Below are 26,689 nucleotides of genomic sequence, written 5' to 3' on the forward strand. Positions count from 1 at the left end.
CAGCTGTATGGGAAGGAGAAATCTTAAGAACTGATCTGAAACAGACATATTGATATATGTGTACATATAAGGGCTGCTCTGAAAGTAATGCCTCCTGTTTTATTGTGTTGGCTCATGACATCAGAAGCAGATGTTGATGGTATGGAAGTAGAAGTTGAACCTTCTCACCAGTATTCCATTACATTTTGTTGCTGTGAGACAGGCGGCAGCAGAGGGGCAGTCTGACAAATGGCATCTGACATGGGAATGCATTATGAAGCAAAGGTATGGAACTGAATTCCCCTCCATGTGGAAAAAATGGCACCCATTGGCATTCATTGACACTTGCTGAGTGCTTACAGAGACCAAATAGTGGATGTGAGCGCTGTGAGTCAGTGGTCATGCTTTTCAGCGGTGGCAGTGACAGAGGGTCACCTCTACTGGTGCAAACTGTTATGAGTGCAACATGCAGGCTCTTGTTAATCACTGGTGAAAATACATGATGGTGACCATGCTGAAAATACTCCTGTTTTATAGTTGAGAACATGCTCTAATAGTGTTATTGTCCTCTTTGTACCTTTTGTAGTTTCCATGGAAATGAATAGGAGGCACTACTTTTGGCGCAACCTACATGAGATCTGAATATGAGTTTTATCTATATGATTGTGTATGCACAATTTAATATTTTTGTTTCCTGTTCATTCAGATCCTTAGCTGTTTTTGGTGGTGTGATGTACTTCCCATTTGGTTTCATCTTAGAGTGTTTTGTGTAGTGGAATTTCAGAAGCCTGGCAAACAGGAAGGCACACTGTATGCCTCTGTGCATGGAAGTGGCTAAAGTTAAAACTGCCCACTGCAGGTAGAGCGTTGGATTTTAATACTTTTCTCCTGTCCCTTAGAAGGATCCCTGGGCCTCTACCATAAAGCACAGTTATTGCTTTGAGAGTGCTGCAAATGTGTGAAAGTGATATTTTCTTATTTTTTTGTGACTCAGTGTTAGCTGAGACTTCTGAGCATGTAAGAAGATTACAGTGGTAATTACAGGGATACCTGGACCTTGAGGGTCTCCAGGAAGCTTATGATGCGGGCTTTGGTGACATAGCTGCCTGTGAAGATGACTGTATTCTGGTATTGTGAATACTTGTGCTAAAATGCCTCTTTTCTTTTTTGATATTTTTTTCTTTTTCTGACTTTAAGCAGGTTGTGGTCTGACTGAAATGTGTCTTAGATCTGGATATATATTTTAAATTAATTTTTTTCTTAGATGGGGACACTACTGCTTGCATCTGTTAACTGAATTTGATACTTAGTGTTTCAGCCTTTTTTTATGATTAATCTGGAATGCTGATAAGCAAAACTACTTAACTTGTAGGTTAGAAGGTTCAGTATCGGAGCAAAGAATCCTTTTGGAAGAAATTTCAGTGTTACTCTCACCTCTCTAGAAAGCTTTCTTAGCAGTGTGCTTTTAACTTTTTTCGAATTAATAAGGAACAAATGAAAGTGTGTGTGTGAACAAGTGAAATCTAAGATCATCTGTAATAGAAGTGTTGCTAGGTAGTTAATTTTCAGGCAGGGAAGAGATGAGATGGTGGATGTCATGGATGTCCTACTAAGGCCTGGAGTCCCGGTTTCTCTTGGGGTTTGTTCAAGCTGCAACAAAATAGCAGTTAATGTATTTTTCACCTCCTCTAACTAGAAGTGTCACCATGAGTTCCTGTTTTGACCATTGAACCCATCTGATGTCACCATACAGTAGATGCGACAAGCACATTTTTGATCCCAAGATGGTCATATTACAGTAACTTCTAAGGGCGAGATACATAGAACTTTTGGTTTTAATTCCATATTAAGAGCAGCTTCTTTACTTTTTAAATGCAGCTGAAATATCCTGTGCTACTGCAGACACTGGAGCCTTGACCCTATAGCACAGAAGTGTAACTGTCCTTAGACATTTCTCATCAGAGCTTCTTCAGGTGGAAGCATCAAGAGGATAAGCTAAGGGAAAAATTTTAGTCCAGTGTGTAGTATATGCTCTTGGCTTTCTCGCACGCTACTGTTGTCAGCAGTGATATGAATTTAAAGCATTTTACAGCAGCAGGAACTGTCCTACTTTGCTCTTAATCTCAGCTAGCAGGGCAGCACTAGTTGATAAAAATTGATATAGTTTTGGAAGTCCAGTATTAGATCTTGAAGTGCAGCTAAGGACAGCCTCAGCTTACTGAAAAAAACATTTTTGCTAGCTGTGGGAGTCCAAAGCAGCTCAAAGTAAGTTTTTCATGACTTTGGTTTTATCCTTGATGTAGATATTGTGGAAAACAGCTATGTTGGGAAGGAACGGATGAAGTTCATCCATAAAGAGTACGTGGGACGATGTCTGTGATGGGGACTGCTTTTTTGACTGTACTGTTGTTTAGGTGTTTGTACTTACAGCACTTCTAAAATGTTCTTGATTGTAACTAAGAAAGTGGTTATAATTTCTTCCTTCTTTCTCATTCTGTTATGACGATGTGAATACAGTTTTGGGGAGCTGAATGTTGGTTATGAATGGCTTACAGATTGAAATAGTGCTCTGTTTTTCACAGTCTTTCAGAACACTTGACTTGGTTGTAACCAAGAACTGAATAGTCTGGCCTCTGTAGGATGAAGTGGTCACTGTCAGAAAACAAGAAAGAGGATTTAGGGGGTTTGCCTTACTTAAAGAGGCCTGTGACAGCATAGCTAAACAAGCTGTGCTTCTGTAATTGGTTCTGTAGTTGTTTAGAGATGCTGTAAATAACACAGTCACCACAGAGGATGCACAGCTGGTGTCAAAGTCATAGACATACTATTTTCAAACACTGGTCCTTTTAACTGCTGGGTTCCCTGTGATGGAAAGTCGTCAGTGTATATGGCTGTCCAGCTGAATTCAGAATATGCTGCTCTGTTAGTCTTAGTAGCATGCACTTTGTTTACTACTAACTACAAGTTAGGAGTCGGAAATTCAATGTACTGTACACACCAATTGTGATCACTGCTCAAGATACCTTTGCATGTTTTTGGTTGGAGCGTTCCTTGGCAACCTCATACTTATGGTAGCAATTCACACTAGCAATTTTAATTTAGGAGATCCTGGAGAATTTCCTTTCTTGTGTAGCTGGGAAGTGGATATTTATAAGCACAGCTCATCGGGTTATTTTCTTTCAAAAAACCTTTGTTGTATATGAGAAACTGCACACTGGAGGTTTAGCCCAGCAACTTTTTTCTGAACACATGACGTTGATTTCCCCGTGCAGTGTGTCTGAACAATCTGGATCAGAGAAAATAGGTCTGAAAGAAGTCTCAAAGCATCAAAGAAAGGATCAGCTGTAATTATAATTTCTAATGTGATTGTTTAAACTGCTGTTAAAGCCCTCCAGTGGTGGAGACTCCTGAACCATCTTGAGCCATCCTTTCCAACGTAGAGCAGCCTTGACATTTGGAAAACTCATTCTAATGGCTAATTTCAGAATTTTATTTGGTATTTTAAGCTTGTTAATATTAGTACTGCTGAGCTGTCCAGTGTGAATGTGGAAAAGAGATTATTCCTCTTTGCAATAACTTTAAATGTACTTAAAAACAGCGCATTTAATTGTGTACCTTCCCTTCATTAGAGAAACTCCTTTCTATACTGATGCTCTTCATTGTGTTCTTTGTAATTGGGCCATAATTATTGAAGGACAGTATCCAAAACAGGGCAGAAAGTCACACACAAATACCTGTCGTGTTTCTGTAGTATCACAGCACTAGGCAGCAGACTTGTGTTTTTGTATCTTCCTGGAGAAATCCTGTGCAGTCAGCTGGTCAGGAGCACTGCCTTTCATGCAGCACTTGCGGTGCTTTGCACAGGACTGTGCTGGAAGGGCTAAGCTCAGCTGTGCTCAGTGCCACATAATGCTGATCCTGTGGGAGAAAGGCGGCATGGAAAGGAAAATCTAGTTCCAGTGGTTGAATAAGGCTCTGATTGTTGCAAATGAGAGCATTTAAATATAGTGCATATGAGAGCAAAGCTTCTCAAGTTATCATACTCCCATCACATTTCCTCTTTCCATTTTAATTAACAGGTTCTGTCTGTACAATGCTATTTTATGAATGAGACCTGACTGTACACAGGCCATTGTTTCCTGTGCGCTGTGTGCAGACTTTACCAGACTAGGACAGCACTTCACACACATGAATACCAGTGTAAGGTTAAAAGTAAACGATGATCAAGCTCAGTTTTGCCGAAAGCATTTTTTCTTCATGTAGTTTTAAGCCGCATTTGGTCCACTTTAAAAAGAGAATAGGAATTTCTCTCTGTTTTCAAAGTGATTTCTTATATTCAGTTGGGGAAGAACACTGTGATGAACGCTTTCTTTATCCAAGAAGTGGCTTTTGCCTTAGGTCTGTGATAAATTATTTCTATTGCCACTATTGCCAGTATATTAGGTCAGTTGGTAGTGAGAGAGAATATTAGTGGGTTAGTACAAGTGTTGCAGTCAGAGATAATGAGGGTAGAAGTCCCTTCCCAAGGAACTGTTGGCTGTACGTGGCAGTATAGTGCAGAATGTCTGTGTTGAGACCCGATTCAGAAACACTGTCTGTTTTCAATCACGGGCACTTAAGCTGTGTAACTTGGGAAAGGCGAAGCTCATGAGGGCAGAAAGTAGCCACATGCGTAGTGCAAGCCTCTTAAGCCGTAGAGGTCAGCTTGATATGTAGAAGACTTCATCCTTTCTTACTGGGGACAGTTCTTTTCTGTAGAAAAGTATTCCCTCTTGAGATAAGCATTTTTTTAATCACAGTTCTTTGGGCAGTTATTTGTAAAATTTATTTTGGGCTATCTCATGTTGGTAATACTTTCTTGGTTTCTAAGTTGTATGTATATAGCTACCATGAATAACATTATTTCCTTTTCTTTTGAGCCCGTGTCACATAGAATTCTTCTGAGCAGCTGTGATTCACACTAGTAGGTAGTTTGGCTTCACCATGCTGTTCTCACTCTCCTTTCTCAAAGCACTGGGTAAGGAAAATATGATGAAAAAACAGCTAATGGGTTGAGATGGGGCGTTTCATGGTATTCATTGCCTATTGATAACGGACCAGAGCTGTGAGGACTGAAAGCAAACAAAAAATACCTTCACCCTGGCTATCCAACCTTTTCTACCTCCTCCCACCAAGTAGTGCAAGGCAACAGGGACTGCAGTCAGCTCATGGTCAGCTTCATGTCTACCTCTCCTTCATGGTGACTCTGCCCCTTCTCCACGTGGGTCCATCCCATAGGATGCTGTCCTTCCCAAGCTGATCCTGTGTGGGCTTCCCATAGGCGGCAACTCTCCTGGCAGTGCTCCAACACAGCTCGATACCACAGGACCCACCTTTCAGGCACTGCTCTAGCACAGGTCCCTGTGGGCAGCAGCTCCCTCAGCCCTCCTGCCCCACCGCAGGCTTCTCCCCATGGGCTGCAGCTCCAGCCCTTTGGGATTATCCATGGGCTGCAGCTCCTTCAGGCCTCATCCACTACTGCTTCATGGGTTCCTTCATGACTGCATGTGGAGATCTGCTCTACCTGGTGCCCATAGTCTGCAGAGGTACGATCAGCTCTGCCGTCGGCCTCTCCTGGCCTGCAGGGAACTTCTGCTCAATGCCTAGAGAACTTCCTGTCCTCCTTCTGTACAGACCTTCATGGCTACAGGGCTATTTCACTCACATTTTCTCACTCCTCTCTCCTACCTGTTCTTGCACAGGACAGGAGGCCCCTTTTGGAGCAGCTGGAACTGGCTCTGTTCTGACATGGGGCAGCTGCTGGGCTCTGCTCACAGAGGCCTCAGCTGCAGCCCCCCGCTAACAAAACCTTGCCATATAAGCCCAATTACAGCACTAAATTTGATAACTGATGCACTATGGAAATGACCACACCAGGATTATTTCTTTATCCAATGAAATTGGTCATTTTAACCTGTTAGTTGGAATAAAAGTGAAGGTAGTTATTAACATGTGTAGTCATTTTCATTTCATTTCTATTATTTGGAAATATTGTGATATGCATAAGCTTTCTTTTTTAGAAAATAACTGAGAAACCCTGTAATTAAATTGTATCAAGCATGTAATGAAGTAGAATAGAGTTGTGTGCTTGATCAGAAAGGGGTCTGATCTTTATTTTGAAAAATTGTATCCTTAATTCAGTTCAAAATGTAATAGGTGGCTGTTTCTTTTAACAGTGCTGCTGGTATTAGGTGGAGTAGTGTATATATGTCCCTATTTAATCAGTGTGTATTGCAATTTATACTTCCTATAAAGAAATATACTGACTTCTGTGCCCATAGCTTTACTAAGTAGTAATAGAGGCCTTGTGCAGCTTCACATCATAGAGCATATGGAGGGTAGAAAAGAGGCATTTCCCAGTGAACTGAAGGACCAGGAGAGATATTAGTAAGGACCTAGAAGACTGTCTGTACACTGTCATCATTCAATCGTGTGACAGTTTGCTAAGCTAACAGTGTTGGTAGTGGTGTGCTGTGGATCTTGAAAAATCTAATTGTGATGCTTTATGGCAGCAGAGGTGAAGAGCTCAGAATGATTATTCATGAGCGTGGCAGACTTGGCTATTGTTAGCTGTGTCTGCATGATGCCTTGCCAACTGTCTGCCCTTTTTGCCTTAAGGAAGAGAAGGTATTTTGTTTCATGTTGTTAGTAAATGTCAGTTAAAACAAAAACGTCTTCTACAAAACCAGCATGGCGAGGCTGTGGCTTGCATTTTCACTAATTTTTGGTTGCTCTTTGCTAGCAGTTTTGCTTGTGAAAGGTGTATAAATTGATGTTTCACTACAAATTATGAGGAAATTCCCTGTTTCCTCTTTTTTAATTTTTGGCTTTGTAGAGTATTTCCCAATCATTGAATTAGGAAGTGTTGCTTTGTTTTATTCCTGATATGATACTGTTCCTGTCAAGAATGCTGTGATCATATGAGTTTTTAAAGCAGGGATATGTAATGCTTTCCACTCCCACACATTTCTCTGATCGTCACAATTCTTCTTTACCTTCCTGGTTCTGCTATGCATGCTTCTAATAAGAATACACCCCTTCAGTTCTTTTTCTGGATTACGTCTGTATTCATTGTTTCTAACAGCAGATCCCTTCCTTTTCCAAGGCATTCGTGCCACACTTGTTAACGCTGTTTATTTATTCATTCTTTTGTTAACCGAGGCTGTACAGTCTCTAGGGCCATGCAGAAACTCCAGTTCTTATCACAGGATGGTCTTGGCACTTGGCAGGATATGCAAGTCAAGGCTTGGGGATGTCAGTGTTCACAGCTTCATTCTCTTAATTTCCAGGTGCCACACGCACCTCAATCAACTAAGGGTACTGAGAAGTAGAAGACTCACACCTTAATAACTTGGGTGTTAATTACTCTGGCTGGTCTCAGAGCATCTGCTCCAGTACTGGGAAAAGATGATGCAACTTTGCTGGAGCCAGCAGTGTTGAACTCACTTGTGTCAGTCATGAACTTGGCTGCAGGTCTGAAAAAACAGACTGCAGTTGCTCTGGATAACCTGTTTCCAGAAAAATGCTCTGGGAGCAGTGATTAGATATGTAACATTGCATCAAGAGCAAGGGAGAAAAGCCTTTGGGCAAGTTTCCTTTTTCAAACATATTAACAGCTGAGATTTTTTTACTTGTCTCATTTTGAGAATATTATTAAGGAGAAACAGACAAAAAAGACCAGAATTAATTTCTAAATCTTGAGATATTTGTACAATGAAACATGCTATTTGAGATTCCGGGATCTCTAATGAGCCTCTAACCTGAGCCTATCAGTCTGCTAGGAAGGGGCAGAAAACCATGTGGTGTTTTTATTTATTTGTTTCTGTTTTTTATTTGAAATAATACTAGTTACCTTTTCCATCTTCTTTAATAATATTCGCAGTAAAGTGTCTTCTGAAAGTTTGATAGCTATGAGATACGGCGGAAGTTTGACCTTTGATATTAGACAGTGAAAGGTCCTATTCATTGCAGGGGTTTTTCTGGTATATTCCTCTTCTTCCAAGTGAGGTGAAGCTCAATAAGCCTTGAAGGATCTAAAGAAAAATCTTAGGTAAACTTATTTCAAACTTCTACTTAAGAAGTGACTATTTCTTGAACTTTGTTTCCTTCTCTTTGTACATTCCATTTCTTTCATTGATTATAGATCATGATGAAGGCATCTCAGTAACTGTTCTGCTCTTTCCCAACTTCTTATTATTTCCCTTTCCTCTGAGGTGAGTTGATAGAATTTTCTCTCATGTAACCTGATTTGCCTAATGACAAATGCTGAGAGTGCTACTGAATGCTTTCATACCTGACTGTATAAGAGCTTTCCAATATTACTTACATATGTATGAGTATCCTTTCAGTATCTAAGGAGGGCTGTGAAAAAGAAGGGGACAGACTCTTTAGCAGGTCTGCTGTGATAGGACAAGGGGAAATGGTTTCAGACTAAAAGAGGGGAGATTTGAACTGGCTATATGGAAGGATTTTTTTTACAGTAAGTGTGGTGAGGCACTGGAACAGGTGACCCAGAGAAGTGATGGATGCCCCATCCCTGGAGGCACTCAAGGTCAGGCTGGAAGGGCTCTGAGCACCCTGATGTAGCTGTGGATGTCCCTGTTCATTACAGAGGAGTTGAGCTACATGGCCTTTAAGGATACCTTCCAACTCAAATGATTCTATGATTCTATGTAGCTGCTGTAAAATTGAGTGTGTGCAGGCATATTTCAAGGATATGGGCTAGGTGCAGTCAAGTTTGTAGCTCTGAGTAAAGTACGCAGTGATGTTGCTCTACTGGTTGTAAATCTTTTTGGCTTTTTCAGCATGCTTCATGAAACATCAGTATCCTAACTTAATTTGTTGAAGTAATTTTAGGTGTCATAGGTTGGGGCATCCATTTACTCCTCTTGAATAATGCAATTTGGGAGCAGCAACACTGTGCACAAGCGGTGAGCCTGCTGACCTGAACAACTAAAAGCTCAGTCAACGGTATACATTTCCTTTGTCAGCACGGCCCAGTTAAGAATATATGTCAATGAAGAGAGTCCCTGTGGATAACTGGGTTACTAGGATACCACATAGGCCCTATTTTAATTAGATATTTGCGCTTGACTTCAGACTTCCCATGATTTCATTGCTTCTAGAGATTTTTGTGGTAGTAACACAATTTAAGAGATAAAATTCACTTTCTTTTAAGGATATGGTTATTCCTAAAAGCATTTACATGCAATGGACACAGAGTACTACTCAGTGATAGATGTCATCTGTAAAAAGAGAGGCTAGTATAAATTTCATCAATCTTTTTGAAAGCTTGCCGAATCTCTGCATTTTGGAGGAAGCTGCAATCTTGAGCCTAGGCAGAAAGCTTCTCAGTGATCACTTGATTGTATGAAAATTGGCAGAAGAAATCAAGTTGCTTTGCAGAAAGTAAACAAGTAAAATATAAAAAAAAAAAGTTGAATGGAGGAATAAAGTTTTTCCTTTTTGTTTTTAAAAGCATGACCTGCTTATCATGATGAGCAAATCTGGTGAGTGTTTTTCTTAGAATTAACATTTGCAAAGCCACTTCCAGTTCGTGTGTACTTTATCTCTGACACATGGCTTCCCACATGATGATGTCACATACAAATAAATGCCAGAAAAGCGTGAATGCTCCCAACAAAAGCTAGACTTTGAACTGTGATTTGATTTGCAGGACTGTGTATGTGTGTGTGTGTGTGTGTGTGTGTGTGCGCAGGGCCAGCCAGCCATGCTGGGGCTCTGAGCTCTGCACAGAGCTGTTGCTTTCCTCAGCTGCGGGTGATGTGCTGTAGGAATACATCAAACCACAGTCTATTTGACATCCTCTCTCATACCTTTTTTAATCATCCTTCAGGATGATTAAAATGCTTTGAATGATGATTAAAATGGTTTGAATTGTCACGGCTGTTGTTTTTTTGTTTTTTTTTTTGTCATGGCTAGCTTTTTCCAAGTCCTGGATTTTGGTCACAACAACCCCATGCAGTGATACAGGCTTGAGGCAGGGCAGCTGGAAAGAAGTGGAGGAAAAGGATCTGTGGATGTTAGCTGACAGCTGGCTGAACATGAGCCAGCAGTGTGCCCAGGTGGCCGAGAAGGTCAATGGCATCCTGACTTGTATCAGAAATACTGCAGCCAGAAGGAGCAGGGAAGTGATCGTCCCTCTGTTCTCAGTACTGGCATGGCTGCACCTGAAGTGCTGTGCTCAGTTTTGGGCCCTTCACTACAAGAAAGACATTGAGGCCCTGAAGCATGTCCAGAGAAGGGCAACAGAGCTGTGAGGGATCTGGAGCACAAGTCTGATGGGGAGTGTGGAGAAGAGGAGCTCAGGAGAGACCTTATTGCTCTCTCCACCAACCTGAAAGGAGGTTGTGGTGAGGTGGAGATCAGCCTCTTTTCCCAGGTAACTGATAGGACAAGAGGAGATGGCTTTAAGTTGACCAGGAAGTTTCAGTTTGGATATTAGGAAACATTTCTTCTCAGCAAGAGTGCTGCTGCAGTGGCACAGGCTGCCCAGGGAGGTGGTGCAGTCACTGTCCTGGAGGTGTTCCAGAACTTGATGTGGCACTGAGGGACATGGGCATGGGGGGATGGGATGGTGATTGGACTGAATGGTCTTAGTGGTCTTTTTCTACCTTTATGATTCTATGATTCTCACCTGGGTATTAAAATAATTTGTTAAGAGCAGTGTGGGGAGTGACCCGTAACTCAGGGGAGGATATCTTGAATGTTTGAGTTTGCAGGTATTTTGCAGTCATGAAAAGCTGTTTAACAGATTTTTGTTCCCATCCCACTGCTAAGGCTGTACTACTGTGTGGGGGGAGTAGTTCTCGCTGTGTGATTATGTTTATGGAGTGTGTGTGGAGGTGTTTGCTCTGTCCTCCATCTGTGTGTGACTTGCTGTCCTTACTGTCTGATCTGTTGTATATTGTTGTCTTTTGCATAATGGAAAGCTTCACTTGAGTTGCAAAATTTTTCTTCTGTTGTGCAAAACAATGTGTTACAGTGGTACTAGATAAAGAAGGACTGGTGGTTTGTTTGTTTTTCTTTTAAACTACTAGTTACTGTAAACTACTGAAGAGTCCTGTTCTGCCTCAGCCGCAGATACATTTGGAAGATTCTTGGATCAGAATGAAGGTTGTGAGTTTCCTGATGAGGTCATCCATAGAAATTGAGATCCCAGACTGCTTAATAGCTTTTTAATTGGTGGTTTTCAGCAAAAGCATAGGTTTGTAGAGGTATCAGTTTGTACTTCAGTCACTTTTAGATGCAATGCTTGAGGAGTATTGTATTTTATTTTTTTTTGCCTCAGAGAAGTATGAAATGCAGTCATATCATCTTCTACTAAACATATTTTATTTCTGCAAAGACTTCATCAAACTCTGCTGGCAAGAAAGAGCGGGTTTGTCTGTGCTGCCTCCCTTTGTGCTTTGGTGCATCTTTTCTGTTCATATGGAGCTGGAAAGTTGTGTTGGTTTGCTGTGGAGGAGGGGGAATTTCATGTAAACTTGCACCTGGGTGGCAGCTGAGCCGCGTCTGTTTGCATGTGGATAAAGAACAACTTCAAGATGTTCCACTTCTTTCTTGGCTGTGTGTGGAACCCTGGTGTGCAAAGTGAGCTTGCACGTACATAGACACCCACTTTATGTGCTTTGTAGTAGCAGTATTATTTTTCTCTCAGTACTACCCTTTCTATTATTGTGAAACGTTGCCTTCAACCTTACTGCAGTAGGAAAGGCTGCTGTGACTTAAAATTTGTATTTCTTAATCTTTTCTCTATTTTAGTCTTTCATGTCGTATAAACACCTTCAATACTGAAAATTCACAAGCATGCATTTTAAATGCTGAGAGATGCTTGGGATTTTTCCCAGTAAGATGAACGCCTTTGGGAAAGGGCTGCCTGTCTCCTGCTCTTGCCTTTTGCCCCTCATGCAGCCCCAGCACATGCTAACTGGATGGAGCATTGCATACATGTGCAGTAGCAGCCTCTGAAAGCTACTGAGGCCCTGCTGAGGAGCCGGACCCCCAGCCCTATGCTTGCCCTGACATCACTGTGCATGTGCCCTGACATGGTTGCCAATGCAGCTCAATCTGTGCTCGGTGTCTCCTGGAGGAGGAAAGAGACAACTTTTCAGCTGCCAGTGCTCTGTGACTGGTATTTTCCTACAAGCTAGACACCTAAGAAATTAGTCACAGGCTTACACAAGAGAGTCGTGGGTATTTTTTGTAGTGATCTAATATGTACAGGGCCTTTTTGACTGAAGCTGGGCTAAATGTTATTAAATAAAGAAGTTATTAAGTGTTAAGCTGTGTGAGGAAGAGTTGACGATTTATTCACTTACATTTGCACCTATCATCCTCTTTACCCTTGGGTGGTCTTATCCCACACATTCTGCTAATATAGTTTCAGACTTTATAGTTCTCAAACAAAAATCTGAATCATGGTGAATGGCAGAAATTTTGTTGAAAGCTTCCTTGAGATGTGACATGGTATCCTGGGTTCCATCAGAAGAGGGGTGGCCAACAGGAACAGGGACATGACTGTCCCTCTCTACCCTGCCCTTGTGATGCCCCATCTGGAGTACTGTGTCCAGGCCTGGGGCTCCCAATACAGGAAAGATGTGGAGCTGTTGGGGAGGGTCCAGAGCTGGGCCTTGAAGATGATCAGAGTACTGGAGCACTAGGGAAGGCTGTGAGGAGACCTCAGTGCAGCCTTCCAGTATTTAAAAGGGGGTTATAAACAGGAGGGGAATCGACTTTTTACGAGGGTGGACAGTGGTAGCAGGACAAGGGGGAGTAGTTTTAAGCTCAGGGAGGGAAGGTTTAGATTGGATGTCAGGGGAAAGTTCTTTACAGAGAGAGTGATGAGGTGCTGGCACAAGCTGTCTAGAGAGTTTTTGTGGATGCCCCGTTCCCAGAAGTGTTCAAGGCCAGGTTGGATGGGTTTCTGGGCAGCCTGGTCTGGTACTAGATCTGAAGGTTGGTGGTACTTCCTGTGGTGGGGGAGTTGGAACTTGATGATCCTTGGTTTCCCTTCCAACCCAACCCATTCTATGGTTCTGTGACATACTAGTCTGCCCAAAGTTAGAGAACCATCTAGTCAGTTTGTAGCTATAATTTTAATTTGGGAGCTGTTATCTAGTCAAGGGTTTTCTCATAATACTTGGAATGTGTGTAGCATTGGCTGCTGCTCTACCATAGCACCTCTGTTTTCTCCTTGCTTAAAAAGGAAAGACACTAAAACTTGATGATGTAGACCCTTGCATTTATTTACAGGATATGTATTTTTTAATTATTTTTATGTTGAACTACTTTTCTGTCGCTTTCTAGTGTTTTCAAACTCTATTAGGCATTACTTAGTCTCTCAACAAAACTACCATTACTATTCACAAGTTTTTATTTTATTACAAGTAAAGACTCTAGTTTTGTTTTTTTTTTTCTTCTTTTGTTATGCCTGTACCTGTCACCTGTAATTGAAGATCTCTGTAAGACGAGAAGCTAACTATGCTTTCATACATACTGGTAGTTGTGGCAGTATACCTCTGCCATATTTTAATAGTAGAGTGCAGAAAAGTGATGTGACTTTTATAGAATTTGCAAACTGATCAGTGGCAGAGCTGAAATTACATCTCAGATCCTGCATTTATAATAGTGTGTGTATATATAAACATATATTTTTATGTATTCACATATCTATATGTAATTAAATGCAAATTTGTTGTTTTGTTTTATTATATAGAGTATATAGAGTGTAACAAGTTTTGTCTCCAACACTGCAAGTGTTGAGTGAATGAAAACTGTATTTCTCTAATTGCTTTCTAGAAAAATGGCCAGCCTAGTTCTTGGGCTATGTACATGTGTGGCTTTCTGGCAATCTAACATAGTATATACTTTATCTTCAAAGAAGTCTACAGACTGCATCAGCCATTTGCTGCTGGGAAAGCGGTGTTGAATTCACCACATTCAGCCAGTATTGTGATGCACAGCCATGCTACTGTAAATGCAGCATTCGGGCTCGTTGTGTCCAGTGACAGGTTTTGGTGCTGGTTGATGTCATTCAGCCTCCAGCCTGTTTCGGTGGGTGGCAGAAGCAGCAGAGTTCACCATCCCACGTACATTAGCATATTGCTTTTGGTGTCGCGCCTTTGGTTTCTGAATGTCTTTGTCTGGATGAAAGCATTGTCCTGGTGCCATCTGTGGCTCATGTGACTATTTCCACCAGTGTTCTTTTTCCCTCCTCTTTGCTATAGCTTAGCATCACAGCTTGGCTTCCCAAGCTATCCTTTTTTATAACATTACCAGCTTTGTGGAGTGTGGCTTGCCTTCTTGTCATCCTGTCACCATTGCCTGGCTCAGTGGCAGCACACTTGCTGGATGGTGAGTCTGTCACCCAACAACAACAGCTGTGCGAGCAAACAAGTCAGCATTGATATTAATCAGTAGCTTTGTGCGGCATTAAAGTACAGCAGAACATGTGCAGTCTGTCAGCTCCTTTGTCCCACAGCGTAGCCAGATCAGCTGCTTTGCAGTGGTGAGGATGTGATTGCCATGCGTTGCTCCTTCGCCTCCTTCAGAGCACGGTGCTGCTCCTCTTTGTGTGCTCTCTGGCTGCTCCCTGGCACATCTGCTGCATGTCCCATCTGCGCCCAATGAGTGGTGTGTAGCTCTGACAAGCGGTAGTCAAGTAGTGTGCTGTTCTGCTGAAGATGACAGAAAACAATAATTCGTATTAGTAATGGCATGTCATTAGTACTCCCTGCTTCTAAAAGCCAGCCGAAGCAACTAACATAGAACATGGGCTTGCAAACTTGCCAGGGAGTTTTTGTTTCAAAATCTTGTATGCACAAGTGAATATTTCCGTCCTCTCATTTCAAGTAATCAGTGCTCTTACCTTGTCTTGTAGCTTTTCTAAGTCCTCTGTGCTCTGGCAGTTGTTTTTGTTTTCCTTAAAAACAAACAAATAAGCAAAATCCCACCACGTTTTGTTCTGAAGTTGTTTTCCTTCCCAGCTATTATTTCATGTCTTTCAAAGGAAAACACAGGTTCTCAACAAAAGTCTAGCTGTAAAGTTAGAGTGAATTTAAAGCCAGAGTTGCCCTTGCCTTATGCATGTCTCTTGAATTGTTATCAGTGCAACTATGGGTTGATGTTTGGACTGGATGATCTTGGTGGTCTTTTCCAACCTTAATGCTGTGATTCTAACTAGCTCTACAGAAATCTTTGTGACTTGCAGTCACTTCCAGCAGGATTTTGCCTTGTCAAATAGAGCAAAGATAATAGCAGCTCACTGTGGGTGAAGGAAGATGAAAGTGCACAGCATGGGCGTGTGTAGGCAGTGCAGTTGTTTTGTCTGCAGAATCAGCTTATCTATCATCACCCGTAGCTTTTTGCAGATCAGAAGTGCTCTTAGTAATCAGAATGTGGACACCTTTCCAGTCACATTAAGTATCTTGTGTAGTAATGTCACGTGTACCGTGCATTCTGTCTTCAGGGGTTATTAATGCTGGGGGTTACAGCATGAAACCGTGATGTACAAGGAAATCTTTATTAGTGCATTTGCTTATGATTTGGAATTCATTTTAAGCGAACACTAGGTATCCAAAGTCTGACAAAAATGGGCAGTATTTTACAGCATTTTACCTGAAAGGACTGATGGCATACCTTTATGCGTACTGGGACAGAAGTGATTCATTTTGACAGTGCGTGTTTTATGGTCTTGTGATTCTTTTCCTTTAGTAACTCCCTGCTTCCTCAAAACATCAGAAAGGCAAAAAACTAAAGTTGAGGGAAGAAGTGAGGTCAGGAAGAGCTTCAACGAGCAGACACCTTTCTGTCAACAAGAGGGCCTGGTATCACAAGCCCCTGCAAGGGGGTCTCTGGTTTGGTCTCATGCCTCTCGGGGACTGCTTTTGCTGTTACTCACAATAACCGCTTCTGAAAGCCATTATTCAGAGCGGCTGTGCTGCATTGCATTTCAGCAGCAGACCCCTGAGGAAGAAGTCAAGGGTGTACTTGTGTATTTGTCCTGCACGGCTTTTGCAAGAGTGTGCTGTGTTGTTGTTTTTATTAACTTTTAATCTATTTATCTATTTATTTTTCCTTGAGAGCTTTCTAAGGCAATTTCTTTCATCGCACCACAAACGTCATGTAGCTAACGGTGCTTGCAGTGTGTTCCAGGAGGAAAAAATGGTTTAGGACTACTTAAGAGAATGATAACTGTTACACTGTAAAATACTGCACATGGAATCTGTAAAATAAAGCATATTATCACAGCAGTACTATTTGAATAGAAGTGGTTAGTGTTATAGTGGCATTAGCTCTGTGTGTTAATTCTTATAATTGTGCTTCTCAGATCAGCAGGTTCAGAACTTACCAAGTCAGTGTGTCAGCACTTGAAAAATTGTGTCGGGGAATTTAGCAGACGGGGGCAGAGGGGGTGATGACAGCAGTTTATCACTTTTGGAAAGTGCTGTTGAATTGGCAACAGTGTGTAACAGATAGGTGAACTGCTCCTGCAAAGATCTGCTGTGGACTACCGAGTTCAAGGCATGCTATAAGGGCTTGCTAATATAGCTACACTTGAGCGGTCTACTGTATCACCATCAGGCACTTTCTACTGTGTACACTAGCTTTTATTTTCAGCTGTTCCCTAGTGGTTTAATTGGTTGGGATTCCCACCCCCCACCAGCTTTTTCAGCGTGTGCTGTCAGTAAGCTCCAGTATAAAAACAGTAATGCTAGGAAAACAGGATGATGGGGGGGGGGTAGCTAAACTAAGAATGAAACCTTTGTGTGTACCCTAGAAAAAATGTCCGGGGGCAATTTTCTGTGATTTCCTTGACCATTCGACTCTGAAGGCTAGTAATCCCATCTAGACATTTCAGAGAAGTACTCAATAATAAATCTTTTCTCTGTAAAACACATCCATGGCTGGAAAAAGTTTGTATGCTCATCTTCTGTGCAATCCAAGAATACTTTTGCAAGAGCGGAAAATATAGTCAAGTTGTGCAATTGATACATGATTTTTTGCAAGAATCTTGTTAAAAAAGTCTGTTGAAATCACAGCTTTTCCTCCTTCTTGCTTGAGCTTAGCTATGACTACTTCAGTCCTGCAAGCTGAAGAAGTGAAAGTTTTGTAAACAAAGAACTCCTACAGCAGGATGCGCATGAAGATGGCAGTTGTGTAATGAAGCAATTTGCCACAACTGCTTACAGGCCAAAATGAGATGAACAGCAGGCAATGTAAACATAACTGCTGGATGTGTTTTATGTCAGCAAATACTTGCATGTGGTACCTGACTCGTATAAAGGGAACCCCTCTTCATCTCTCATCAATAGCAGTATCACTCATTTCTGATACTGCCTGGAGCTGGTCCTTGGAAGAGAACAGAACTGCTAGTGAGCCTAATAAGAAACAGTAAAACTGGAGGAAATGAGGTGATGCTAGCAGAAGGCAGAAGAGCTAAACTTGGACCCTGAAGTTACATAAAGTTTTTATCTGTGTTGTACCTTATTACCCTTTCTGACTGCTTACTTTGGGAGCACATTAGCTGACGTGCAGCAACCTTGTGAGAGGGAGCTGCTCTCCATTCTGCAGGCTCACTGAGGCGCTGCTGTCGTCCCACTGATTTAAAGGGAATGGCGTTTCACAGAAGAATTTAATACGTTTTTCAAGTACTGGGCAGTTTTGCTTGTAGCCTTGAATTCTGAATAGATTTCTGGAAGGTTTGCTTCTTCCAGTCTTACTGCTTAAGCTAATCTGCTTTTGTTTGTTTGTTTTTCTTTCTCTTTTTATTTAGATGAGATATCCTTGGAGCAGCGAAATTTTTCCTTTTTCTCAATGGACTCAAAGGTGCACCAAAGCATATCAGGCAGCACAACACAAATGGCCTTAGCAAAAAGTACTTTGGAGTCCCAAGAAAGTAATTTTCTTCAAACGTTTTTATCATCAGTTACCACTCCCATTGATGTGAGTTCATTTAACCAAGAAGAAATGGTCAGAATTTCAGAAGGGAGAAGTACACCATTGATAAATTTCTCCGTAACAAGCAGTGAGGCATTCTTAAGTGACGACAAATTTATTAGCCCATTTCCAAAGGTGCAGTGGACTCCTCCACTGAAGTCTTCTGCAATTTTAACAGATCATCACTCAGTTAATACAGCAGAGCTACCAAGAGAAACATTAGAAACTCCGTTACTAACACCTTCATTATCTGTCTTTTCTTCACCATACGACATCTTGAGAACAGCACAGCAGAAGACTCCACTGAGTGCTGTCCTTGATTACAGTACCAGTCTCACAGAGTTGGAGCCTTTTGTACCAGACAGTGGAATACTGACTGCAGGCAGACACTTGCCATTGCACCCGTCAGATACAGGTATTTATTTCACTCCCTTTCCTTCCGAGAAGGCAGATGCAATGTGGGAAAACATAAACAGAAGTGTAACATCTCTTCCTTCTGGGGCCACTTCAGAGGGGTCACCTATCCATCTCAAGCTGCTGGGTGAAAATAGCCATGCTGCAGCAGGTGCTACAGCACAAAGTGGTGACATTTACACCAGTAGGAGTAGCAGGGCAACAGAAGCTGTCAGTATAAGAACTGACCCTGCTCCAAGTATTCCCTGGGCCACAGTTGCTGCAACAGCCAGTGCTGAGTCTGCTTTGTTTTCCATCAGTCTTCCATTTGCAGCTTTCCCAGGTGACTCGGCTGCCATGTCCACCTACTCTGATACAGTTTTCAATGCCGGCTTGTTTACACAGAAGTTCTCTAGTACAGCACCAAATTTGCCTGCTGATTCGGAAATACCAAGTCAATCTGAGCTTGATAGTGAGCTCATAAGCCCAGTGCCTTTCACAAGATCGTACAGTTCCTGTTTATATTGTGACTCTGTTTCTCTTCTGCCAGAAGCAGGATTTTCTCCAGAACATGATGTGGGCTCAGGTGATTATGCTGAAACTCTGTCATTCACAGCCTCTGAAGTACAAGGCATAACTCTGTCTACAACTGTAATTGCCGACAAATATGAGTTAGAAGAGCCTACACCTGAGGTATTTGATACTTCTTTTCCATCAAGACCAGTTGTTTCATTTTCTTCAAGATTTGCAGAAATCCCTGCTTCAAGTTTGTTTTTATTGAGCACTGTGGACACTGCTCTTGATGACAGAAAACCTGCGAGCTCTCCTTCTTACCATGAGCTGCCCAGTGAAACCTCACTGGACATCTCTGCTGTCCAGTTTTCCCTGCCTGTCACAGGAACTGTGTCACTGGCACCAAACACTCATGTAGAGCATCCTGCTACCAGCAGTGTTCTGTTGGAGTCTATGACCATCGCAAGCCACGCAGTTGCATCACTTGCAGTCAGCCCCACAACTTGGCTGGAGTCACCAGAACTTAAGCCATCAGAATCTGTATTTTTATTTGATAAGATATCTACAAGGGAAGAGCTGTCTTTAAATATTTCAGATTTTTCGTCCAAACTTTTATCAACACCATTTCTGATTGAACCTAGCTACTTACTTCTGTCATCAGCCGTGCTAACTTCTCACTCTGTCATGCAGAGTGATTTCTCAACACTGTTACCTCAGACCTTGTTGAGTGGAACACCAGTACTTTCTGAGGATGTTTCCAGCTGGGACTTAGCTACCGCTGTCAGCTCTGCCACTGACTCTGAGGTGTCTTTGTTCTCTGTCGGGCAAACCTCGTACTTTTATTCAAATACATTCTCTGTTCCAGGTGTGTATGTACCTGAAATAATGCCATCATCAAGTTTTCTTTCCAACTCGTCTGTGTTTCTGGAATCACCATCAGTATTGCTGGTGGGATCCGAAGCCATGTTTACCTCAGTTGTACCAGGAGCTACCTCTCAGTTAGAGCCTTCCCCTTCCTCCTTGCAGTCCGTGGCTCCCACCCTGGTGCTGCCCTCTTCTGACACCGGGCCTCTTAGAAGCAGCGTCCTGCTTGATGAGACAAATCTGATCTCTGTGTTTACTACCTTCCCGACAACTCCTGTCTTAAATGTGTCTTCATCTCTGCTCTCAACTGGTCTGGCTTCGGATGAGGATATTGGTGCTACAGTTAAGGCCACGCTGCTTTTAACATCCCTCAGCGAGAGCAGCGCTCACACAACAGCCCTTATGACCACAGACCCTGGCGGCCCGACGCAGCATGCTGATGCCAGCAGCATTCTCCCCTCTCCTACAGAATCTCTGTCTGTGACCACATTGTTTGTTCCCACACAATTTCCCTCGACTTCCCTCCCCCCCACGGGGTACGACGTTCCAACGGGAGCTGATGATGCTGACACATCAGTTGCTGCCAGCACCATCCCCACCACCACTGCCACCAGCACCACAAGCAGTTCTGGTGTTTCCTCCTCCCCTCCTCTGCTGACCTCCACTCGCCCTGGAGCCGCCATCCTCCCCTCTGCCACCAGCACCACCAGGCAGCCCTACGTCTGTGACATCGCGATTCCTGACGCGTACCTCGTCACTGCTGGTGAGAGGCCACCAACGTCTTTGTTTCATTTTCAGAAACCACTGTGTTGTGAGCCCATAGTTAAAGTGCAGATGTTGAGTTGGCTACTTGGGTAAATCAGAGAAATGTGTAAAATTTAGTCAAGTAGTTGTAAATGCATGGATCTTTTCAATATAGTAGAATTCACTTGAAGGGAAATTGCTAGGCCAGTGAATTACATGTACCTGGCGCAGTGAATGAAGCTGTGTTTTAACACTGCTGATGTGTTTGTATAAGTACATATATTTGAGGCTACTTTTTAATTTGATTGCCTGAAAACAAACATTATTCTCATAGTAACATTCTGCAAATGATTGTTCTGAATTTCTCCTTGGTGTTGACACTGTTGCAAATAGCCCAGGTGTGAGATGTTTTAATATGAAAGAGGAAATTTGGCTTAAAGAATATTTTGGATTTTGTTATTGCTTTTATCATTTTACTTGCTTATGTTTGTATTTTCCCTCATCTCCTACTTGCTTCAGTTGGATTTGGCATGGTTTTAACCAGAAGAAAATACATTAGTGTGTTTCAGAACCAATTGTCTCAGCATGTGTTTTTGCTTCTTTGGTGTTTTCCTACCTTCTCCTGGCTTGCACCAGAGGACTAACCAAGGGCAACTGTAGAAATGCTGCATACTCTGTGGTAATCAATGCATTTTGCCCTTAAGTTTTGTTGTAATGTGGAAAGCAGAGTGATAATTATCTTATTCTCCAGATATGAAGGTGAGCTGACTGCTGGTGAGAAGGAAGATTTATTTTAACCTATAATTTGAGTAGTTCAGTAGACAATTTACTGATGGAAAATAGATGCAGAATGACAGTGTCACACTTCTCAGTTGTTTCCTTGTGCTCAGTTACAGTCTCAAGCAGACACAACATCCATAAGGGCGTGGGGGTTTTGGAGCAGTTTCTTAGTGGATATCCCTTTCAGTAACCAAAGACACGTTTGTTTATTTACATTTAAGAGAAAAGTAGATGCATATTTGCTGTGGCTTTTTTTCTGACTTCATCTGCATTCCATGCATTGCCTACAAAACTTAAACTGTGTTATGACAGCAGTCTCATTGTGGTTGCAGACCAGACCAATTGCTGCAACTTTCAGACCCTGTTTGAATGCTTGGGTGATTCTTAAGAAGGTTCCTTGTCTAGAATACTAAAGACATTAGATATTGACAAAAATGAGAAGAAATAAACCGGTAGTTTCTTAAACTGTATTCAGTTGCTTTTTAGGATATAGTCACACCTTTGCCTATTTCCTTGTCTTACTTGTCTGACACAGTTGATCTCATTTCTGCTTTTTCATGCATTACACTATTGAAAATGCAGCTTTGAGATGAAGCCCAAGAGGTGAAGCTAAAGTATACTTACTGACTGACATTAATTTCCAGTGCTGGCCCGAAGAGCTATTCTCCAAAACGTCAGTGAATCCATCAGAGAAGTGCTCAGAGCTCAGTTCAGGCGATCAGTAGAGCTAGAGGTAAGTGGCATGAAATGTACAAGCACTCTTTGATTAATATAGTACAATAGTGGTTTTAGTTCACAGGCTAAACTAGTAATTCAAAAATAATGCTTCTGATGCTAAACCACAGAGAGGTTTATTTCAACTTAAACATTAACTTTTGTTTTAATGCGAGTATGACATCCAAATTTTTTTTTTTTTTTTTAACTTTTAGAATGTGATTTATTTTCTAAGGCAGACTTTTCTTGTTTTTGCCATAGCTGAGCAAGCAGTTTCCTGACTCCGCTCCTCACCTGCTCTGACTTGTGAGGTGAAACTGAGCTGAAAAGCTTTTACTGTACTAAAGTATGTTTTGCTTCTCCTGCTAGTTGATTATATGCTTTATGCCTTAAGCAAAGCAAGCCCTTCTCCACTGCCTCGTGCTGTCTTATCTTGTAACTGAGGTCATCAGCACTTACAGAGAAAGCGGTGGGATCTCATATGCACAGGGTTTGGCAGATGAGAAAGGCAGGGAAAAAATCAGATGTGCAATGGTAGGATATTATTTTTAAGCCTTCAAATAGGTGTGATTGGAATTTCTCCGCTCCTCTCCTTCCTCTACTCACGGAGTAAGGAATTTCTGCTCTCTCATTTTTGTTTTGAATTCTTCCTCTCCACTGATGTTCAAGGAATCTTCTTGGAGCAGTATTTCAGCGTTGTTCCCTAACCTTGAAGTGAGTGCCCATTGAGGTGAGACTTAGGACTCTTCACCCCCCTCTTCCTCGGATCCCCTCTGTCTGAGTGAAAAACAATCACAGAGGTGGTTTAGGGGATCTTTGTCACACACTTCAGTACAGGAGATGAAATTGAATGTTTTAATGACGTTACAGGTTGAGGTGCAGGTTCAGCTTCAATTACAGCGTGTCATTTCTGTGTTGGTCCAGCTGCAATAGCCCAGCACCAAGGCAGTACTTGGTTCTGTGCGTGGTTCCCTCAGGAAGCAGTTTGAACGTTGATCTCTGCGCTTAGAAGGCTGAGTTGTGGTGCCTTTAATTTCTGCTTGCCGGTCTGTGTGGGAAAATGGGTTTTCAACAGCTCTTGCCACAATCACGACACTCAGTAACTAAACAGCTCCTGTCCGTTGTTCGTGAACACGCCTCTCTACTGCTCACTCAGGATAAGTGTGTTGTGAGTTTCTTCCAAACTTCAGCCACTGTGAACTGCCACTGCAGACTTATGTTTCATTTGGGTCCTTTTAGCAATACCTCCTCATAAGCTTCTAAGGTTGTTTGTTGGTGGGTTTTTTTTTTGTTTTTTTTTTTGTGTGTGTGTTTTTTGGTTTTTTTTGTGTGTGTTTTTTTGGGTTTTTTTTTTGTGTTTTTTTGTAAATAACATATTTTTCTTCTACGTTCTGAAATGCACCTTTACATTTTGAAAACTAGCATAGTGAAGTAGAAGTTCAAGGTGACCTACTACACTGATATTCAGTGACCTTATACGCCTCAACAGTATGGAAGCATCTCGATAATAGCGTGAATCAGATGAAGTGTGTTGCTAAATATCTGAAGGTTGAGTGGAGCAAACATTAGATATCTTCTTTCCACTTTAAATCATTTCATTTCATGCCCACTGTTGTCTTGCAGAGCTCTCAGTAGGTCATTTTGGCTCTAGGGCTGCTTGCTGGCAACTGCTTTTATAAGTAATGCAGTTAGTCCAGCTTCATTCTTAACAGATTCTTTTTTTATCAAAAGGAGAAATCATCTCTATGGAATCATATATGCTGATTTTATGCTCGAATGCTGCTATGTGTTCTTTTAGTGATGCCTTGGGTATAAGTGTTTCTGCAGTAAATATAATCACCAGCAAATGCCTTCACCTCTAGCAGTGGAATACTAACTAAACTGTTATTTTAAATAAAGAGCTGTCTATAACATCAGCGTGTTTTATGGTGATGCAGAGCAGAATTTTGAACAGAATTCTCCCATATTGCTAAACTTAATTAATAAAGCAGACGTGATTTTTGTTAGTCAAAAGTACCCAGGAAGTGAGTGTACGTTTGCAAGTTACGGTAAAGCAGTGCACTTCTTTAAGCTGCTTTTTAACTGTGTCTCCTATTACAGCTCACAGATGTTGTTCCCTTGCTGTGATGTAATGCCCAGTAAATCAGGAGACAGTCTTGTTAAATTTAACTTGGTAGTAATGTGTGCTTTAAAAATAAAATCCATGGCAACATTGGTTATAACTGCTACTCACTTCAAATGCAATCCAAGTTTAACACTGAAAGGAAAATCATTTTTTTCCAACTTTTTCAATTGAAACTTTGGCCTCTGATTGTTGTTTCAAACTCTCTGAGCTGCTAAATTTGAAGGGTGGGACAAAAAAAGAGAAGCAGGTTTAAGTCCTGTCTCATGAATAATCTTTCAGTTTTTTTCCTTACAGGAAAGTGAGAGTAACCTAAAATTTGAAAGTTCTTTCCTTCCAATTGATTTCAGTGTATAGCATCTGCAGTAAGATAAGACCCTGTGGTTTGAACAAGAGCAGTTTTTTTCAGCTTTCTCTATTGTAAGCTTTCTGGCACTTGAGTAAGATGCAGAGTTCAGTCAACACAGCTTTGTTGCATGGGGATATGAGAAGAAAAACAGTGTTGGCAGTGACTTGCTGGAAGCACCCCAGGTACCATTAAGTTCATACAGACAGAAGAAAGCTTTTTGCCAGCCTCATTTGTGCTAGGAAATTTTATCATGCAGTGTAATGTATACCTCAGTGACTTTGTTGCTACATTTATCTGAGGTTTTGGGCCAGGTTTCTGTAATCCAAAATTTGCAAACCTCTGCTTTGCAAGTAAGGAAATGAGTTCATTGTCTGGCAGTGAAATACTTTCTTCAAAGGTGCCACCTTGTGGGCTTGCTCTGGCTTCTGTCACATTCGTTGCTGCTCAACACTGCTGAAACCATGGCTGTTATCATTTAGGTGTGTGAAAATAGTGGGAGAGTTGTTGCCTCTGGTTCTTAATGTGTGCAGGAGCAGAATCTCTTTCATTTTTAAGACCTGTGAGCCTTTGTAGCTCATCTTTAGGAAGTTAAATGCTCCCTGCAGACTGGTTACAGAATGCTTAATAAGGTGGTAGTGAGGAAATGGATTTTTTATGCCTTCTACCAGATGTTTACACAGCATAATACTGTGGTGTGTAGGCATGGGTTGGATAGTACCAAAGGTGCATCTAATCAAGCAGCTTAGTTGATAATAATCTATAGTAAATGCTTATGGAAAATCGTTGGAGATAGTGTTAAGCATGCAATTATGTTTTTACTATGGTAAGTTGGGACCTAAAAACTTGCCATGTCAGAAGCATTCTCTCTTGTCAGGGTAGCTTTGAGTAAGAGATTGTATCCTGGAAACGGCAGGGTTGCGTTAGCTGTCTGGCTTCGAGGAAGAGATGGCGCAGCCTGATGTGGTACATTGGCTCATACTGAAAGTTTCTGCTTTTGCTATGGGAACGGCTCAGGAGTACATGTTGAGTTTAGAGGTGTTAAGGTAAGAAGAAATTTTGTGGCTATTTAGTGTTAGAATTTGCATTTGCTTGCTTTAATAGATAGCACTGTAAAACTGTAGCTTAGTTAGCATGTTTGGTAGCATCTCACTGTCTTGGCAGCAGATATAACCTCCGAGAGAGGGGATGGATGGATGTGTGGATGTATGGATAGATGAGTTTGTGAAAAATAGCAACATGAACTAGCTGAACGAACAATTCAGGGCAAGAATGTAACAAGAACATTTCTGGAGTCATCCTGTATAGCAGTAAAACAATACTCTTTTCCCAGTCCCATGCCACTGCTTTGTCAAATTTCCATTAGCGTATGGTTCTGTGTCAAAACCAAACAGAACCCACAGGCTATGTAAAGTCTAATTTGCTAGCCTTTTAATTCTGATGATGCACACATGCACACTAAGAGATTGACTGAGTGGCCTCACCAGTGTTGATGGTTGTTCTTAATCGCTTTCACATAGACCCAACTTAAACTTGGGAGACTCCAAAATGATGTCTGGTACCATGATGGCATTTATGGCCTATGTATTCACCTTTACCTGCAGGGACAGAAAGTCTTGCTGCTCAAACATCATCATCATTTACTATGAGAGCGGTGAGGTGCTGGAACAAGCTGCCCAGAGAGGTTGTGGATGCCCCATCCCTAGAGGTGTTCAAGGCCAGATTGGATGGGGGCTGCCCTGGGCAGCCTGGTCTGGTATTAAATGGGGAGGTCGGTGGCCCTGTGTGTGGCAGGTGGTTGGAGATTCATGATCCTTGAGGTCCCTTCCAACCCTGGCCATTCTGTGATTCTGTGAATCATTAGAGCTGTGCCAGAAGGAGCTGTTTTTGTTCATGAATCAAAAGTCATGAGTTGTTCTCATATATCCTGCATAACTTTCCAAACTTCTCTGAATTACTTTGTAGACATCATCATGGTATCGTGGCTGTATTACTTCTGGCATCTGAATTAAGTTGCTGAGGTTGAACTTAAGACAACCCTGAAATATCTCCAGCAGAAATAGTTATTGTTTTGACCTACACTAGTTCTGATCCACCTACCTGAAAATGAGAGTTTAAAAAGTTCTTTTAAATTTCCAATATTGTGACATTACTTTTGCTCTTTTGCTGCAGTAAAGTGCAGGAGAAAAGTATGGATTCAGGTGAAAATGTCAATGAAAAATTTCAGAGGAGTT

At 41.7% G+C, this 26,689-nt stretch overlaps 1 protein-coding gene across 4 annotated transcripts in view; it reads left to right on the forward strand.

Annotated features, from left to right (window-relative positions):
• KIAA1549 (KIAA1549 ortholog) overlaps window positions 1-26,689 on the forward strand; it is a 139,152-nt gene that overhangs the window by 43,216 nt on the left and 69,247 nt on the right. For 3 of the 4 annotated variants that reach the window (XM_085228420.1, XM_085228429.1, XM_085228414.1), the window contains exons 2-3: window positions 17,816-20,512; window positions 21,918-22,006. In XM_085228420.1, coding sequence (XP_085084546.1) covers window positions 17,816-20,512; window positions 21,918-22,006 — 2,786 coding nt within the window. The remainder of the gene's footprint in view (window positions 1-17,815; window positions 20,513-21,917; window positions 22,007-26,689) is intronic. The other variant, XM_085228439.1, reaches the window with a different exon arrangement.

The sequence above is a fragment of the Meleagris gallopavo genome, chromosome 1 (assembly GCF_905368555.1).
Source record: "Meleagris gallopavo chromosome 1, MGAL_WU_HG_1.1, whole genome shotgun sequence".
NCBI lineage: Eukaryota > Metazoa > Chordata > Aves > Galliformes > Phasianidae > Meleagris > Meleagris gallopavo.